The 18,528-nt window shown below is 37.0% G+C and overlaps 1 protein-coding gene across 4 annotated transcripts in view; it reads right to left on the reverse strand.

Moving 5' to 3' along the window:
• The window catches only part of LOC132559960 (protein bicaudal D-like), a 30,010-nt gene extending 12,539 nt beyond the window's left edge, over window positions 1–17,471 (reverse strand). Inside the window, exons 1-3 of one of the 4 annotated variants that reach the window (XM_060224599.1) lie at window positions 17,166–17,471; window positions 5,048–7,120; window positions 1,366–1,401 (exon numbers count right to left, since the gene is read on the reverse strand). In XM_060224599.1, the coding sequence (XP_060080582.1) occupies window positions 1,366–1,401; window positions 5,048–7,120; window positions 17,166–17,381 (2,325 nt within the window). In that variant the 5' untranslated portion in view covers window positions 17,382–17,471. Of the gene's footprint in view, window positions 1–1,361; window positions 1,402–4,926; window positions 7,121–17,165 lie in introns of all 4 variants that reach the window. The other 3 variants (XM_060224598.1, XM_060224600.1, XM_060224597.1) reach the window with 3 other exon arrangements.
• Window positions 17,472–18,528: the final 1,057 nt, after the last annotated feature.

The raw sequence follows: 18,528 nt of genomic DNA on the forward strand, positions 1-18,528 counted from the left end.
CTTGGAGTCATCAGTACACAGGCTGAAGCTGTCATCAGTCATACTACAGAGTACGAGTAAGCTAGGAGTCACAGTACACAGGCTGAAGCTGTCATCAGTCACACTACAGAGTACGAGTAAGCTAGGAGTCACAGTACACAGACTGAAGCTGTCATCAGTCACACTACAGGGTAGGAGTAAGCTAGGAGTCATCAGTCACACTACAGAGAAGGAGTAAGCTAGGAGTCATCAGTACACAGGCTGAAGCTGTCATCAGTCACACTACAGGGTAGGAGTAAGCTAGGAGTCATCAGTCACACTACAGAGAAGGAGTAAGCTAGGAGTCATCAGTACACAGACTGAAGCTGTCATCAGTGACAGTACAAGCCCCTTCACATGCCAAACATCTTACTCACAAACTTCGATTATTGTTTGTATTACATGTATGTGTATGTGACAGAAAACATTAAGACATGGGTGATTACCCCTCCTTATATCAAACAGAAACTGAATGTTATCCAAACAGACAGACACGAGCCTTAAACCCTAATGTAGAGATTCACTTTTCTATTCTACCTCAGTTATGAATTGATCAATACAACCTTTTTTCTTTAACAAATACATTTAGATTAATTCCTCATTATTGAGTTTAGACAAGGGTGCTGGGCACTGCCTTTCACACATCATTAAAGCATGAATCATTTTCAATATCTAACTAAATAACATATATGTACTCCTGCTCGATTACATTTCTTGGCCACATTTCAGCATGTGTTCCAGATGGCCAATTCAGGACAGTAAACAGTGTTCCAGATGAACGATTCAGTATGGTAAACAATTTGTTACGGCTATATTTACACACAACTTTTCTGACATGTAGATGATATGTGGTCTATTTCTAAAACACATTCCTCTTTCTACAAAGTCTGAAGTGGCGTGTGTTGATAAGTGAGTATACAATACGACAACAACAGCCGAGATGATCCTGATACGGATATTTGTATAAAAAGATGAGCCATTACGTAACAGTTATAAAGTCAGAACTGCTTACTGTCAAAGATACATTATTATACAATATTGCATGTTCCAAATACCGTTCTGTTTGCCTCAGTCCTTTATCATGTAATCTGTAGAGCAGAATCATATCTAATATCAAAACATTTACTGAAACTTTCAAATTTACACTTTTGAAACGGTCCCCAATTATAACAAATTATGTTTTGCCAGCAGTCATCATCTCATTGCTTCATTTTGATCTGATCTACACCATACCAGAATTCCATCAGTCATGCTCAACCTTTGAAAAACATCTAAACCGGACAGAAAAAGCTGATAAAATAAACAGTTAACAGGGATTCACCATCAAGTATTGTCTGACTTACGTACAGATAGAAACTGGTGATAGATTGGTAATGCCTGAAACTTATACAACAAAACCTATTTGAAAATGACATTGAACACAATACATAGCACAATACATAGCAATACATACACCTAATCATGCATACACAATATGTAAAAATTCATGTTACCACATACAGTATAACTAACTTTATGCTGTATACACCAACATGAGAGGCCGTAGGTCATTGATCCTTAATTTTGAAACTCAAAATTAAAATTGAAGACAAATGACCTAGGGCAGTTAATTATCAGTTCCATTATACAAGTATGAGTCATATTCTGCAGGTCACAAAATCACAAGACTTTTAAAGTTCAATTTTTTACTAATCAGAATCTGTGCAGATGACAACATACACTATATACCTACAGTACAACATCAATCACAATGCATTAGAGTAGAACAGTGAAATCACATATTTATAAAAAAAGAAATCAAATCAGTGTTGAAATCATAACCAGAAGCTGCAATAAAAGAACTACACAATAAATAATAGCACAGTTGTATCACATTGTAACCACTTCAAAATCACCAAATGTTTAATACAAGACAGCAAATCAAAGAGCAGTACACTGAAGAGATGGTGAAATGAGGGCTGATTAAAGTACATACTAGTCTCTTCTCCCCTGATACAATCCCGGCCAGGGATAGACAGACACACCTACAATATAGACCACACAATGTCACCATGGCAACCCCTCATCCATGCAGAGCATTTCCCCTCCTAATCCTGGTCCTCACTACCCCTATCATATCGTTAGCCCCGACAACCCCCAGGTCCTCATATCATTGCCCCTGACAACCCCCTGGTCCTCATATCATTGCTCCTGACAACCCCCTGGTCCTCATACCATTATCCCTGACAACCCCCTGGTCCTCATATCGTTATCCCTGACAACCAACTAGTCCTCATATCATTACCCCTGACAACCCCCTGGTCCTCACATCATTACCCCTGACAACCCCCTCTTCCTCACATCATTTACCATGATGACCCCTGTTCCTCATATCATCACCCCTGACAATCCCTGGTCCTGACATCATAACCCCTGACAACCCTGGACAACCCCTGGTCCTGACATCATAACCCCTGATAACCCCTGGTTGTCTACCATTACCTCTTTTTTACCCCTGCTCCTCACTCCTTACCGATAACCCATGATCCTTTCAACCATAACCCCTTGTACCCGTGGCCCTTGCATAGCAATGCCCCTTGATACTCCCAGTCATCCTATATAATTTTATTCCCCCTAAAAATGTACTTGCATACCATTGCCCCTTGTAATCGCTGGTTGTCTATCATTGACACTCATAACCACTGTTCCTTAAAATTGTGTATCGTTACCTGTAAGACCTGCTCTTCACATATCATCAAAGCCCCTTGACTTGTATTTAGAAAATAATTTATCTTTTGAATAACATGTTTGTTTTCTCATTTACAAGCAACTCACTAATTAAGTATAATTACAATTAAAATCTGAGCAGTTACATATTTGAAATATTGCAGATGAAACTTTAGTGACAGATACAAAAAAAATCACTATAACTTGCTGATAACATGAATCCATATCATGTTTTGGTTTTGTACCTATTTCTATTACCGCAACATTTTAGCATTGTTTAGATCAAATGTTGTGTACTTCTGGCTGATGTGTAATTAACTGTTCCAAATGAAACTCCCCTTGCACATCAGGTCGGAGAAAACATTACTCTGAGAATCAACACTGTTTATTTGGAACAGCTTGTCAACTCTTGGATACTGAACAGAAAATCAATCTCCAAGCCTTACAAGTCTGGAACACCAACTAATAAAAGCTAATTCTCTTAAATTGATTAGTAAATGAACATCTCTGGTTTTAGGCCCATGACTTCACAAATAAACTTGATTAAAACAAGTGAATGCTATCAGATGATAATATTGTATTTTGACCTTTGACCTAAATGTTGACCTTGAAATATGACCTTTTTAAAATCCCAAACTTGATTAAGACAAGAGAAGGCCTTTCAAATGTTAATATTGTATTTTGACCTTTGACCTTAATGCTGATGAAGGATCTGGGAAATGACCTTTTAATAACCTTGACTTTGCTTCCAATGATCTGATGTGAAGGACATTATCATTAGACTTACACTACACCTGCTACATGTGTAATATTGATAACAAATTAAGACTTAATAAGGACTTTCAATTATTGCTTGATTTTATCAAAATTTCCTTCATATTTAAAAAGAAACTAAGACATTTCACTTTTATAAAATTTCAGAAAGTGTGTATATATACATACCAACCTTTAATTTATATCTTAGCCATAAAGACACAGAGAGAATTGTCTGAGCACTTCAGTCAATTACACTAAATAAACTCATGTGGACTTCAGGCAACTTTGATGATACTGATACAGTATTATATCTTGGCACTATACGATATATATCACATTCTAGAAAAGAATATTTATAAATTCAGTAATCAAAAGTCTGCATTAGGGCAGAGTGGAAGCAGTTTAAAAAAAAATCAATTTCAAACATCATAAATTCACATGTGAAATATTTACTGGACTAGATCTGTGTCGGTGCAATAAGAATGCCTCTGCAGGACAACCATAAAGAGGGAGTATAAACATGTCTTTATTTTAGTTAGCAATATTTTACCTGTAAACTCCTTTATCCCTGGTGTTCTAAGTTTTCCTTACATTTGAAATATTCCATCGTACTCAGGAGTTCTGGTTAATAAAAATTAAAGATTACGGTATGATCACACCTGGCCACACCTCCATGGGGATCCACAAACCGTAAAGATAGCATGAATAGAGGTGCATGAGTGATATAATGTGATGAGGTGGAACACTCTCATGGTATACATTGATGTGGTGATCATGGATGGAAAGAAAAAGCAAGAAATGAAACTGTATATGTACTGTATATGTCCGAGCAGCCGTATAACGTGTCACTTCCTTACGCAATATCTAGCTCTACTGCTGGAATAAACATGCACGCACTTACCGACCCCAGGGAAGGAATGGAGAGAAGGTCAGAGGTCAAGACAAAAGATGACAAATCTTTTACTTTATCCAGAAACAATATCACACCCTTTCAAGTCTCACTGTGCCAATTTATTTACTCTGGTATATCCATCAAAACCAGTGTCTTCAAAAGGTTTCATAGCAATTTCTTTAAGGATCAAAAGATGTCTTGAAATCATTGAAATTTTAACTAAAATCATAAACGTTAAAGACTTACAGGGTGAATATTGCTTATCGCAAAAGAACATTTTCAGAACACAGAAATGGTAAAGAATCCGACCTTTGTTCATACTTCTGGCACAACTAGACTTAATCTTTATAGGTTTGGACCAGTGCGACATGGCTACAAAAGGTCAAAGGTTAGACCAGTGCGACATGGCTACAAAAGGTCAAAGGTTAGAAACTGGTTATAAATTCTAACCTTGTTAGAGAGACAAGCGCCAGCGGACCATGCGTCCGTCAGTAGCCACCACCCACTCACACAATGGTTAGGTAGCTAGGGCGTACCTAATTATATCAACTTACCGTGCATGTGAGCCTGGTGGAAAAGTTTCTAATAGTCTCTCTTGTTATGACGGTGTGAACGACCCGAACCACCGTAACGGTCATACGACTCTTCATGATATGGATTGTAGTTGCGACTTACTTTGGAAGCCCCCATTTTACTTCGGCCCCCACCGCCACCACCACCACCCCCGCCTTGGCGGCGCATGTTGCGACGTTCTCTGTCACACTCTAGATCCTCCATTCTCTGTGTCAAGGTCAGTTTCTGCTGAATTGCCATCCTCAACAAGGAATTTACGGTTTTCCTTTCTTCCTCTGCACTTGCCAGTTGCCGTTGCATTTCATCCAGTTGAGTGACATATTCATCACACCTCTGGGCAAACATGGCTCGCAGTGATGCAAAAGTAGCAGCGTCTTCCTTAAGTGCTTTGAGTTCATTTCTCAATTTCACCATGGTTTCTGTGACAATCACCTTTTCAGTGAGGTATTTCTGTTTAAGATTAGCCAGAGCAACCTCTGCAGCAGATTTGTTGGCTTTCAATACACTGCGGAGAGTGGCAATCTGTTCACGTTTGGTGGACAACATGGCCTTCAGTTTGACCACCTGTTCCTGGAGCTCCTGGACATCTTGATTTTCCGTGTCAACTGACCGTTGTTGTGACACCTCCATTAGATGCTCCACACCACGCTTTAGGTATTTCACTTGGTCAATGATAGTCTCAGTCAGTTTGTAGCAGGAAATGGGGTCACCCTTAATGTCACCATTGACAACGTCCTTTTTGGTTTTGGATTTCAGTTTTGCAGATTTCTCAGAGTTTTCTTTATCCTCCTTTTCTTCACTGCTCTCTCGATCCTGCCGCGACATCATGGCTGCCGATTTCACATGATCAAGCATGACACGGCTTGGAGTTTCTCCGCTTACTTCACAAACCAAGTGATAAAGCTGTGCAAGCTCCTCTGTGACTCGGACAAGTTCATCCTGTGTCGTGGTCAGACTACCCTGTGCCTCACCTGCAGCCAGAGACATAGCTTTAAGATCCTTGCCAAGGTCTATGATAGTGTCGTGATAACCGTTACACTTGTTCTTCATGGCCTCAATAGCCTCTTCAATGCTCTTATCAGCTTTCACACCTCCAAGCTGACTTCGCTCTTGGAGACGGTTCAATTCCTCGTGTAAGCTATTAATTTCCTGCAAAGCATTTGAGTATTTGTTTTCTCCAGGACTCCCATTTTTGGCAAATGTTCCCTGAGATTCCCCTTTAATTAAAGTACTAATCTGTGCTTTGAGCTGATCAGCCCGCTGCTTCTGTTCCACTAAGTCTGTCTGGGTGTCCTGTATTAATTTCTGGGCTTCATCAAGAGCCGTTTGAAGTTCTAATTTTTCATTTTCACTTTGACTCAACATTTGTTCTAACTTTTTCACTTCATTCTCCTGAATTTCACTGAGAATGTCGTTCACCTTGCCTGGGCCAGGTTTCACGGGCGATTTGGTTTCCTCCTGTTTAAAGTCAGCCTCAATCCGTTTGAGAGCAGGATTGTGTTGTTCCCCTTCCTCATTATCATCCTCAACCTCGTTATGGTTGGGAACAAGATCCTTCAGGCCCTCACTGAGTCCTCCAAAATGAGCAAGGTTGCTAAGATTAAACATAGATTCCTGACTTAAACGCTGGTCCAGTTCTTTCTTGTAAGCATGTTTCTGTTCTCGTTCATGCTGAAGTGAGTTGAGCGCCTCATCAAGATTTTTTTCTACTATCCTTTTGAGACCCATTGCATCTTCTAATTGAATGTGAAGGTCATCGGCCTCTTCTTGAAGACGTTTTATTTCATGTTTCATACCTTCATATTCAACCTGTCCCTGTTTCAACTGGGATACTTGTTTCTGTAACGAGATATTTTCATCCTCCAACTCCGCATAATCAACCAAGTTCCGATTCTCTCGAATCTTATACTCCCGTAGTTCATTTTTATACTGGCGTCTTTGTTCCTCGAGAGTGTCGGAACTTTGTTGGAGTTCTAGTACTGCAGAATTCAATCGTTCGTTCTCACCTTCAAATCGTTCGAGTGCCTGTTTACATGTCTTTAGTTCTGTTTCTAGGTCTAAAATCACAGATTTATAACTTTCTTCCCGTGTGACTGTCTCCAGCAGAAAACTATCCTCCTGGTGTATGCCACTCTTCTGCTGCTTGCGAAAGGTGTCCTGATGTTTATTCAAGGCCTGTAAGAAAAGAAAAAATTCGTTAAAATTTAGTGAAAAAACAAATTCTCTAGAAACTGCAAATTGACTAAAAAGTATAATTCACAAGCTTTGGTAAGATTATGAATTTAAAAAGGAAATCTTAGTTGTCACATTCAAATCATACTTTGTACTTATATCCAGACATCAATATACAATGTACTCGATTATTAATACAAGTTAGAATATCTTAAAATTTTCAAATTCATGTATACTTTTAAATGTATTACTGTTATAAATTAACACCTATACAGTTATATTAATTATTTTACAAGTTGATTTTAATTTTCATCCTACAATGGGTTGGGGAGGGGCAGGATTCACACATTACTTAGGGGCAGGGGGAGGGGCAGGGGCAGGGACAGGATTCACACATTACTTAGGGGCAGGGGGAGGGGCAGGATTCACACATTACTTAGTGGCAGGGGGAGGGGCAGGGGGAGTGGCAGGATTCACACATTACTTAGGGGCAGGGGGAGGGGCAGGGGGAGGGGGAGGGGCAGGATTCACACATTACTTTTTAATTGGTTGGTGTAACAACTAAATAGCATTGACATATGATCTTACAAAAACATCATGAGTGGTATCAAATTAATACCAGGCATGAGCTTATAACGAAATATGTAAAATAATTCTTATTGGATAGCAAGTTGGGTGATAAAATATTCACTTGGAAAGGAAGTAGATACTTAAATCCTTTGTGTACTTGTGAGGCAACTACTAATGTGCTCAGTTCTTAAGATTCTGGTAACGTTTCAACTAGCAGTGACAAATTATGAAGTGGTTGTTTGAATGTAAGTTCTTGATAACATCATCAGAGTGAAGTGTGTGGTGACTGCAGTCAAGGACATCAACAATAGAATGTCATTATATTGTATATCACATAGAGAACTTCACAGATTGTAAGAGCAAATTTTTTTCTACATAAAATTCCAACACAAAACTTGGTCAATTATCATTTCAGTTTCGCAAAATGATAAAATAAAAACAAACATAATACATGAACTTATTAACTCCCACAAGCTAATACAGATATATCATATATTAGTCCAAATCATTTGTTTGGCCTTACACATGTCTCCTGTTGGATAAATTGATAAGAAATGGACCACTCGTTTGCTTGGCCTTACACAGGTCTCAAGTTGGATAAATTGATAAATTAATCAGAAATGGACCACTCATTTGCTTGGCCTTATACAGGTCTCCTGTTGGATAAATTGATAAATTAATAAGAAATAGACCACTCATTTGCTTGGCCTTATACAGGTCTCCTGTTGGATAAATTGATGAGAAATGGACTACTCCTATGCTTGGCCTTATACAGGTCTCCTGTTGGATAAATTGATAAGAAATGGACCAGACATTTGCTTGGCCTTATACAGGTCTCCTGTTGGATAAATTGATAAGAAATGGACCACTCATTTGCTTGGCCTTACACAGGTCTCCTGTTGGATAAATTGATAAATTGATAAGAAATGGACCACTCATTTGCTTGGCCTTATACAGGTCTCCTGTTTGATAAATTGATAAATTGATAAGAAATGGACCACTCATTTGCTTGGCCTTACACAGGTCTCCTGTTTGATAAATTGATAAATTGATAAGAAATGGACCACTCATTTGCTTGGCCTTATACAGGTCTCCTGTTGGATAAATTGATAAATTAATAAGAAATGGACCACTCATTTGCTTGGCCTTATACAGGTCTCCTGTTGGATAAATTGATAAGAAATGGACCACTCATTTGCTTGGCCTTATACAGGTCTACTGTTGGATAAATTGATAAGAAATGGACCACTCATTTGCTTGGCCTTAAACAGGTCTCCTGTTGGATAAATTGATAAATTAATAAGAAATAGACCACTCATTTGCTTGGCCTTATACAGGTCTCCTGTTGGATAAATTGATAAATTAATAAGAAATAGACCACTCATTTGCTTGGCCTGACATTTATTTCAGGGTGGTTTTCTAGCAGGTTATTTTAGATAGCTGTCTATTATCCATATACAACTATCAAACACATCATCTTACCCACACACTGCAGCAGCAACTGTTCCAAGTTTTAAATAAAAGATTTATAAATAGATGCTTCAGCCTTGGGTTAAAAGTAAGAGTAGAGGCAAAGATATGAACATACATTTGGCGAACCACCAACCACTATATCTTGTAATATATTAAAATATGTTTGAAGCCAAGTTCTATACCAGAAATATCTGGTCCATGAATACACACGCTAACAGTAGTTTAAGATTATATAGGGCTCATTCTACTGTGGCAATATGTTGTGTCAACACCATCCCACTTTTCTTTAGCATCGGCATGTGTACTACAACATTAACAATACTAGCACTTCATAACAGTAAGTTCTGTGCACTTTAAGACATATGTCTACTGCGGAATCTTGATGGAGAAAACGACTGATAGGAAGCTAATGTAGCATACACAGGTGGGTGTATTACGCTTTAGCTTTGTACCCTTCTAACTTGGGACATGTTTAGGAATTTTGACACTTATTAAAAATAATTCTGATTTCGACTGATTTCTGTCACCTGTCCTACAGTAATTCAACCAAGATACCCGTAAATTGTCACAACTGGTCAACAGGATTTTAACTCCAACCTGAAAATTCTGAAACCTGTTTAACAGGTCTATTGACCTCTTCTAGCCAATTCTGATACCTGTATAATAGGAATATAGACCCCTACTAGTGAATTCTGACACCTGTTTAATAGGATTTTAACCCTTACTAGTGAATTCTGACATCTGGTTTACAGGATTTTGACCCTTAATAGTGAATTCTGACATCTGGTTTACAGGATTTTGACCCTTACTAGTGAATTCTGACATCTGGTTTACAGGATTTTGACCCTTTCTAGTGAATTCTGATGTCTGGTTTACAGGATTTCAACCCTTACTAGTGAATTCTGACATCTGACAGCATTTTGACCCTTACTAGTGAATTCTGACATCTGACAGCATTTTGACCCTTACTAGTGAATTCTGACATTTGTTTATTTAAGATTTTCTTCTTACCTGTGAATCATAAAATCATTTTCATTGTGTTTTCAGCCTGATGAATGTTTAGACAATTCTACAGATGTTGATCATTACCTTCTCAATCTATCTTGTTACCTGTGTTTCAATGACTGTGTAAAGACCATAAGAAAACTCTAGATTGAAACCCAAAGCACTCTTAGAGTCCATTAAAAAATACATTTACAAACCTTTTAAATATTGACTCTAGGTGTGAACTGACCCTGAATGAGCCGAGATATTTCTGCCAGTATGTACCAGTCTATCCCCAAATGAATGTAATCTGAAGACTAAAATATCACAACCCAGTTTGGAATATAGAACCTATCGTAAAAGCTACTGAACCGTGAAATATTGTTCCATTCATATCTAGAGTGTTCAACAATCCAATATGATGTAACCGCATGATGACATCAGCACAGAGATTATATATAGCCCATTGGTATCGTTGTAATTACAAAGACTTGAATTTTTTTTCTTTGGTTCAGTATAGAAGTTCTCCCTGAAGTATTTCTTATTTTTTCTAATACAGAGGACTATTGGCACCTTAACTGTTGCAGACCATGCACATTTTCTTGTTAATGAAAATGTTGTCCATGAAGAGCCACTTAAATAATAATTAAATCTACCTCCCACTGCCATATTGAAGACCTTAACTCCAGTTAAATTTGCTGGGCTTCACAATCAATAATATCCTATTTTGAGTTGTTTTTTTTCTCTAAATTTTTCAGGTTGTTTTTATGTCAAAACTTGATATGTTTGGTAAGTGTCCACATGCAGCCTCCATGTTTAAATATAGCAGTCAAGTTTAATTCTTGGATAAATTACATTGTGTTCATATCACAATGTCACACATATATGAAGTGAGTTATATTGAGAGTACAAGGTCAGTGTCTTAAATATCAGCTATATTTTGTCTTTTTATCCCAAGCTAAATGCAGTTTATATTTGAAGACAATGGCCATGAATTTTGCCAGATGACGTACTTCAAAATAATTGAAATATAGCTCCAAACTTCAACAGCAATTTTATGAATTTTTATAAATAAACCTGTTCATTACAACATGTAAAATCATGTAGTTCAAGTTATTTATATTGTTAAACATAATTTTGATAATAATTCAGAAATTAATTCTGTGAAATTCAAGTACAGCTGTTTTCTGTCACTGCTGATTACAGCAAAAATATATGTGGCAGGCATATTCTGACAATGGTAGTGCCAGTTGCAGTATAAACATTAATATGAGAAGAAAGAAAATTTGACCGGAATGGCTCACTGCTAAGCTCTATGAATCATCTGCTTGACCAGCTACATACCAACACTAAGTACACCCACATAGTTAACACCATATCTTTAACATTAGGTAGATGAGACACCTAGTCCTACCTAAGTTTATCAATGGGTGATAATATGACACAGTAATTTACCTCTCACGCCTAACCCAAACATCCACCCAGAAAATATCTCACAAAGATTCCTGATTTGCAACTCCATTCAAATCTAACAAAACAAGTTCTCAACCAACAAGTGTATGGTACTTTAATATCAACATATCCCTTATTTATATTTAAATCAGAGCACCTACAGAGTGAATATATACATAATCAGGTTTTATTTAACACAAAGTCCTTCCTGTGAAATAAAAAATTTATAGCCAATCAACACCAATAATTAATTTCGTCAATGATGTGTATGAATAAGTCACAATTAAACAGGTAACACAAACACTGTGTTATATCTGGTATAAATCTACAGGTAGTTAATAAGACATGGTTCACTTATCTGTCACTCAGGTGTAGTAAGTATATCGTACAGGTATACACGTTTGTCAATCTATTTTACCTGTACAAATACAGAGGTGACATAGTTTGACACCATGACGAAACAACAACCTGTCGGTCTGGTACAGGCATTTCACTTCACTATAAACACCTCAACATTCTGTCACAGCTTGTTCTAGCCCTTGTACTCTACCATCAACCCATGAAATAGCATTTAGAGCTTAAAATAACGATTACCAAACAATCAAAGCCAAATATCTATAAAACAAGGATTGATTTTAGTGCTATGAAACAAAATATCTTTCTTATAGAAATGGATGAAAACAAATCTGAGACAGCTCTATATTTGGTACCGAATGTTTATTTGTTTTAACTCTTGTTTCAGAAATGCTCAAATACTGAATGACATAACTGCCCCTGCTCTTGTACATGCAAAATATGTCAAATAATGTGATGTTTGACCCTTTAACCTTGACCAATGCAACAGAGGGACAATTAATGCCTTTCCTCCTCCTACCATAGATTGCAAGTTGACTGGGGCAAAAATATACATGACTGAGGCAGTGTCTAAACCCGAGTTGTACATACAGAGGGCACAAATATGCACGACTGAGGCAGTGTCTAAACCCGAGTGTACATACAGGGGGCACAAATATACATGATTGAGGCTGTGTCTAAACCCGAGTTGTACATACAAAGGGCAGAAATATACATGACTAGGGCAGTGTCTTAAACCTGAGTTGTACACACAGGGGGGCAGGGGCAGAAATATACATGACTAAGCGGTGTCTAAACCCAAGTGTACAAACAAATGGCAGAAATATACATGTCTGAGGCAGTACATATCTACTGGCCTATATACCAGGAGAATGGCTAGCTATAAACTAAACCTAATTGTTTCTTCAGTATTATAGTGCCAGACGACTTAGGCCTGCAGAGCTGACTACAACATGATGTCCTCCTCTCTATAGGTACACATATTTCTCACCTGTTCATCCTCTGGCTAAAGTGGACATGAGGGTTACATAATTTACAGTAGATAACTGTCCAAGATAACTATGGAATGTCAGTCTTTATCTTCCTAAGGTCATGACCTAGACCCCTGGCTATTTGAGGTCATGACCTTTGGCTTTGTGTGGTCATCAAGAAGTTTAGTATTTTGCTAGAGGTGCAACAATATTTATCTCACATATTTCATATCTCAGACAAAACTGTCCATCTAACACTTTACACCTGAAGAATGATTTCAAAGACACAACTTTTAAACAGACACTTGGTCTTCTCTGCATGAACTCTTCTAGAACTCATAATAGGTCTAACATTTAATAAATGACTCAGACTAATATCTTAATATTTATACATTCACACAAATGTATGAACTTGTTTCTTACCTGTTTCTGGATTATTTGTAACCAAACTCTGTGTGCAATTAACCACTTTTAATATCAGAATCATATCCTTTTCTTTGTCATTAAAGATGTATTTTTGGTCACATGAAATTTGCCTGCATACCCCCATTACTTCAAACCGAATTTAACAAAATGAAAAAAAAAACCATTTTTCTAAAATTTAAACTTAAATATCCAATTTTCTTCTACAGCTAGTCTGGCAACCATAGCTGTAAAAGAAAGTAGAATATACTATTCACTATTAGCCTATCTGGCTTCAGAAATTGGTGTGCTTTGTTTATATCATGGATATGTCACTTGTTTTCATTTCACCTTAATCTTTTCCAATATCTCAATAAAACAAATTATTAAGAAAAGTCATGAATTTCACTCTTAATGAAATTTCTTTCCTTTTCCAGCTATAAACATCAAATCAATAAAATTGGGTGTAGCCAATCACACAAGGTAAACAACGACCAATATTGCCCTCCTTCAACAGCAGGTATCAATATACTATGAAAACATGTTATCTTCAGACAGCCCTCACTGCCAGATACAACACACATCTGTCTACTGCCTTTCTCTGGTCTGTATCAGCTAATGTAACTGCATCCCTGTAAACATGACTCTACACACCAGTCTCAAATTCTCCCATCATCTACTGTTGAATATTCCTAATACCCATCTGATACTGCAATAGGGTACCCACTGGTCTCAAATTCTCTTGTCATCTACTGTTGAATATTCCTAGTACCCATCAGACACAGCAGTAGAGTACCCAATGGTCTCAAACTCTCCTATCATCTACTGTTGAATATTCCTATTACCCATCAGACACAGCAGTAGAGTACCCACTGGGTTCAAACTCTCCCATCATTCACTGTTGAATATTCCTAATACCTGTCAGTTTCTACTACCTATACAACACAAGTGTCAATGATTAACCCCTCTTTGTCAGCATCTTTTTTTAAAACTACAGTTATGAAATCAACATCACAACAATCTGAAGGACATTACAAGTTATACAAACACAGATTATTAAAGAAGTCTTCTTTCAACTGTACATTAATTCTGTTGCATTGATAGTGGGAAAACGACATTATTTATTTATATTGACCAAGATTGACATGATGAGTGATGTAGCACTTTTTTCGAAATTCTCTACATCATTAAATTGTTCACATTTTGCCTTACTTTCAATGGATCCGAGTTTAAATAACCTGCTGGGTCAGATTCTGTCAACATGTTAGGGTTTTATCTTTTGTTGTTTATCATTGTGTCTGAACCGAAGCTTGAAAAGTGTGGTGTTTACATATTCACGCATTTGTATTTCAATGTACTGGGAGGGGCAGATTTGGAGGTACAAACAAGCTCACTGGCATGCACCTTCATAAAGGTACAAATGCATGTTTGAGATTTCAAATAAACAACACAATCCCATCCTTGAGTTTTAATGCCCACCGAACAGGTTTTTATTTCCCACCCAATTACTCAACAGTTTGTAGACAAGAAGATGGATACTTAATCTAATCGTTCATCCTGACAAAAACATCACAGGAGCCAAGATTGATGACGCGTTAAGAAGAACAGGTTTGGTATCATCTGAAGCATCTCTGGTGGGGAAAAATCCCAAAAGGCTACATGCACCTGAATCGGGCACTTGTAATACACCAATTACACCTAGTATCTGAGATAAAGAACCCTTAAAAAGTAGTGACATCCTATTCTTCCTACCATGTGCTGATATCTGATCATAGGCCCACCAACACCTATTATAGCTTGTAAAGAAATGCTACATCATTGCTCTGAAATAACCCCACCCCCCAGGTTTCAGTCATGAACTCGGAACAAATTGCACTAGAACCAAGATGTAAACACTGGCCAATTCCAGCATTAATTAAATAAATCCTTACTTCTTTTTACTATTCTATCATATAGGGTGGTCCAGTGGTGTGATTCCTGGAACAGACGTGAAAAGTTATGGATCACTTGCCTGACCATGTGGGATTTTCCCAATACTCCCGTTTCCTCCCAAAGTAAGACCCCACCTTGGAAGCTTCTATTCGCACCAACAAAAGTGATTAATGCAAGCTGATAATTTGTTTCACAGTTGTAAAATAAATAAAGATTATATTTAGTCAATCATTGACCAGCTTGATATTCTAACAGTAAATTATGGTCTAATATCAACATTTTCAACGCAATACTACTCCATAAACCTTAACAGAAAGATCCTTAAAAGGGAGGGAGCCAATGTCAGATGCAAATAAGTGGATATATGGTGGGTACGTCGCTGTGTGAGTATGGATACCATGGTTACCAGAAAGATGTGTCATTTAAGTATCATAAATGCACCCACTGACCATTATAATCATCTCTATAATCATGAAGAAAAACACAAACCATACAACATGTAAAAATGGGCATTTAGAACTGATAACACTGCCAAGCATGAATATCTTATAACAGTTTAAGAGTAAGAATCTGCATGATAAGACATCAATTTGAGATACAGAGAATGTAAATGCAAGCATTAACTTACTTAAGACCATCACAAGTTACTTTAACATACCATAATTCAGCATATATTACCAATGTCACTTATAACTACAATAAATGCCAGAACAAGCCATATCCAGGCTCTATGTACAATTTAGAGTCATATTACCAGCAGCCTGTCCTCAATGAACTGCTGAAGAAAATCCAGATGGCCAGACTACATCTGGGAACTTAGAGTACAATTTGATCCCTCCCCCTGATGGTCATATAAAGACACTTCATCTACCAGACAGTAATAAAAGGGGCCCTTCAATCTGGAGCATCTCCAGACAGTGTTACTCTTGACATGATGCATATAATAATCTGCATCAATTTTAATATAGATAACTGGGAGACTGGATGAATAAAGTGTGTGGTATAACTTTACAAGGTCTTCAAAATTAAAATATAATGCAGTATGGTTGTTCTGAACAATACCATCAGGCTGATAACTTTCAAAAATATTTTCAGTACCAGTCACATTTTCACGATAATCTTATAATCTATACCATACACATACAGGTTATTTCATTTCAATTCTTTTTTGTAGATAAAAAAGTATATATTTAAATTGTATAGCAGTCCAAAGTCAATTGGGGATGGGGGCCGGTTTAAGTATCTACCAAAACACAACCAAATGACCTGCCTGTAGTCACAGCTTCATGAAAAATTGCCCTGAGGAGGGAGGGGTGGAGAGGCTGTAATTCAATCTGATGGACCACTGATGAGGTCCCTTGCCCGTATGGCAGAAAGAAGTGCGATATTGTGGAAGGGCAGGGATGGGGTCTGATGATCAATTGAACTGAAACACATTCCTGACAAAAAGTCTTAAATAAAACGTGCTTCGATGTAAATGTTAATCAAAATTGTTCAATAGGCCTTCATTAAAAACCCTTTTTTTCTGGTTCTACATATGTGTTTACAGTGAATGCACCAACTTCGACTGCTTTGACATATAAGGCTAATGTTCGTCATACACGTATGCTATTTCATATTCTCAACATTAAATTACAGTAAATTAAATTATAAAGACGTCGTTTAAATCACAATTAATTTAATTAACGAATTTTGAGTTAAGTGAGTAACAAAACGGGAACTAAGGTTTCAATTATACCATATTCAATGCGAAATATCTTACAGATGTTGAGCACGTGTATGCGATACACACGGGCACCTGTCAATTTATTCGTTTTTGAGACAGTCCCTTGAAATAATTAGTTGAACGAAGCCGGGTACATACCCAACCCGCCCCACAGTAAAATTTTGGATTGTCTTAATTATTATACCTCTTTGGCACATTCGAGTTCATGTTTGATGGTCTCGCAGTGAGCCTCGACCTCCTCAACCTGCTGCTGAAGTCGTTGTTTCTCCTCCAGTACAGCCAAACCATATTCTGCGGCCTGAAGTTTTTCCGTCGTGGTTTCAGATAATTCCGTTTGAAGTCGTTCGATCTCTCGTTTAAGATCCTCCATGGACGGTTCTTGACCGCTTTGGTCCGACATTTCGGTTGCTGGGCTCACCGAGACTCTACATAAGGACGAAAATTGGAAGAAAGTCTAAGGGAACCTTTCCCTTCTCGTGCTGGTCGCCATATTAATTTATGCAGCTATGTCGGGGATCACGTGATTAAGCGTACCGTCGCATCATACGGAGCAGCAGATAGGCAAGGTCTTAAATAATGTAGCCTTTGGCAAAAGGCGGAATGATCTTTCATATGTTTGAAAATGTTGAAGAAAATCGTAAAATCATTGTTTACTAAGGTAAAAACACGAACACTACAGGAATTTACTCATACATATATCATTGACCTAAAACTTACATTTACTAATTAAATGCCAGTTTAATTGTAAAGAATATACCGAAATACCTGATGCTGAAACCAGAGACGTATATATCACATGTTATTTATGTCTCTGTTGAAACTAACTTTGGTCAAAACGGATGTTTATGTCACTTAAAAGAAAAGTAAATCGGCAGGATATATCAAAACATATGAAATTTAGAAATGCTTTTATTTTTCAGAATGAAAACAGTACTGTGGATATAAAATGTCAGGTCATTTTCATTTGTTTAATTACAGCACATGTAGAGTGTCTTAGCACCACAGACTTAAATTATTCTATGTCTATACTAGCACCAAATATTAATTGTGAAGATTTTGAGAAGATATTTGAATATCAATGTTTCTCTGTCTATTTCCTATTTCAAAAAGTTATCTGAACTCCTTGTGAAATTTCAGCATTTTTTTAAAGGTTTCATATTGATTTTAAATCTCCTTAAATTCCAAATTCAAATAACAATTTAAATAAGATTATCACCACATTTTTTTTAAGTTAGTCTTGGACTTCAGATTTAGACAAAACAAGGTGTATTATCATGTATTTAAATTTAGAGATAAGTTTTTCAAGAACATTTTCAGTATTTCAATCCTGTCAGAATTCTGAGTCAAAAATAGTCAGAGTTCTGTCAAAAACTCCTTGTTTTTAGGATTACTGGATGATATAACATCATGCAATTCGAAAAGGGTTTAAAAATCAGATTATTTCATTATTTCCAATACTTAAAATGAAAAAAAAGGAAAAAAAAAAGAAAAAACATTTTTCCCATATAGAAAAATCTGTATCTGGTAATTAACACAGAAATATCCTT

This window comes from Ylistrum balloti, unplaced genomic scaffold, assembly GCF_031769215.1.
Source record: "Ylistrum balloti isolate Yb309-2 unplaced genomic scaffold, AGI_CSIRO_Ybal_v1 Utg371000, whole genome shotgun sequence".
Lineage (NCBI taxonomy): Eukaryota > Metazoa > Mollusca > Bivalvia > Pectinida > Pectinidae > Ylistrum > Ylistrum balloti.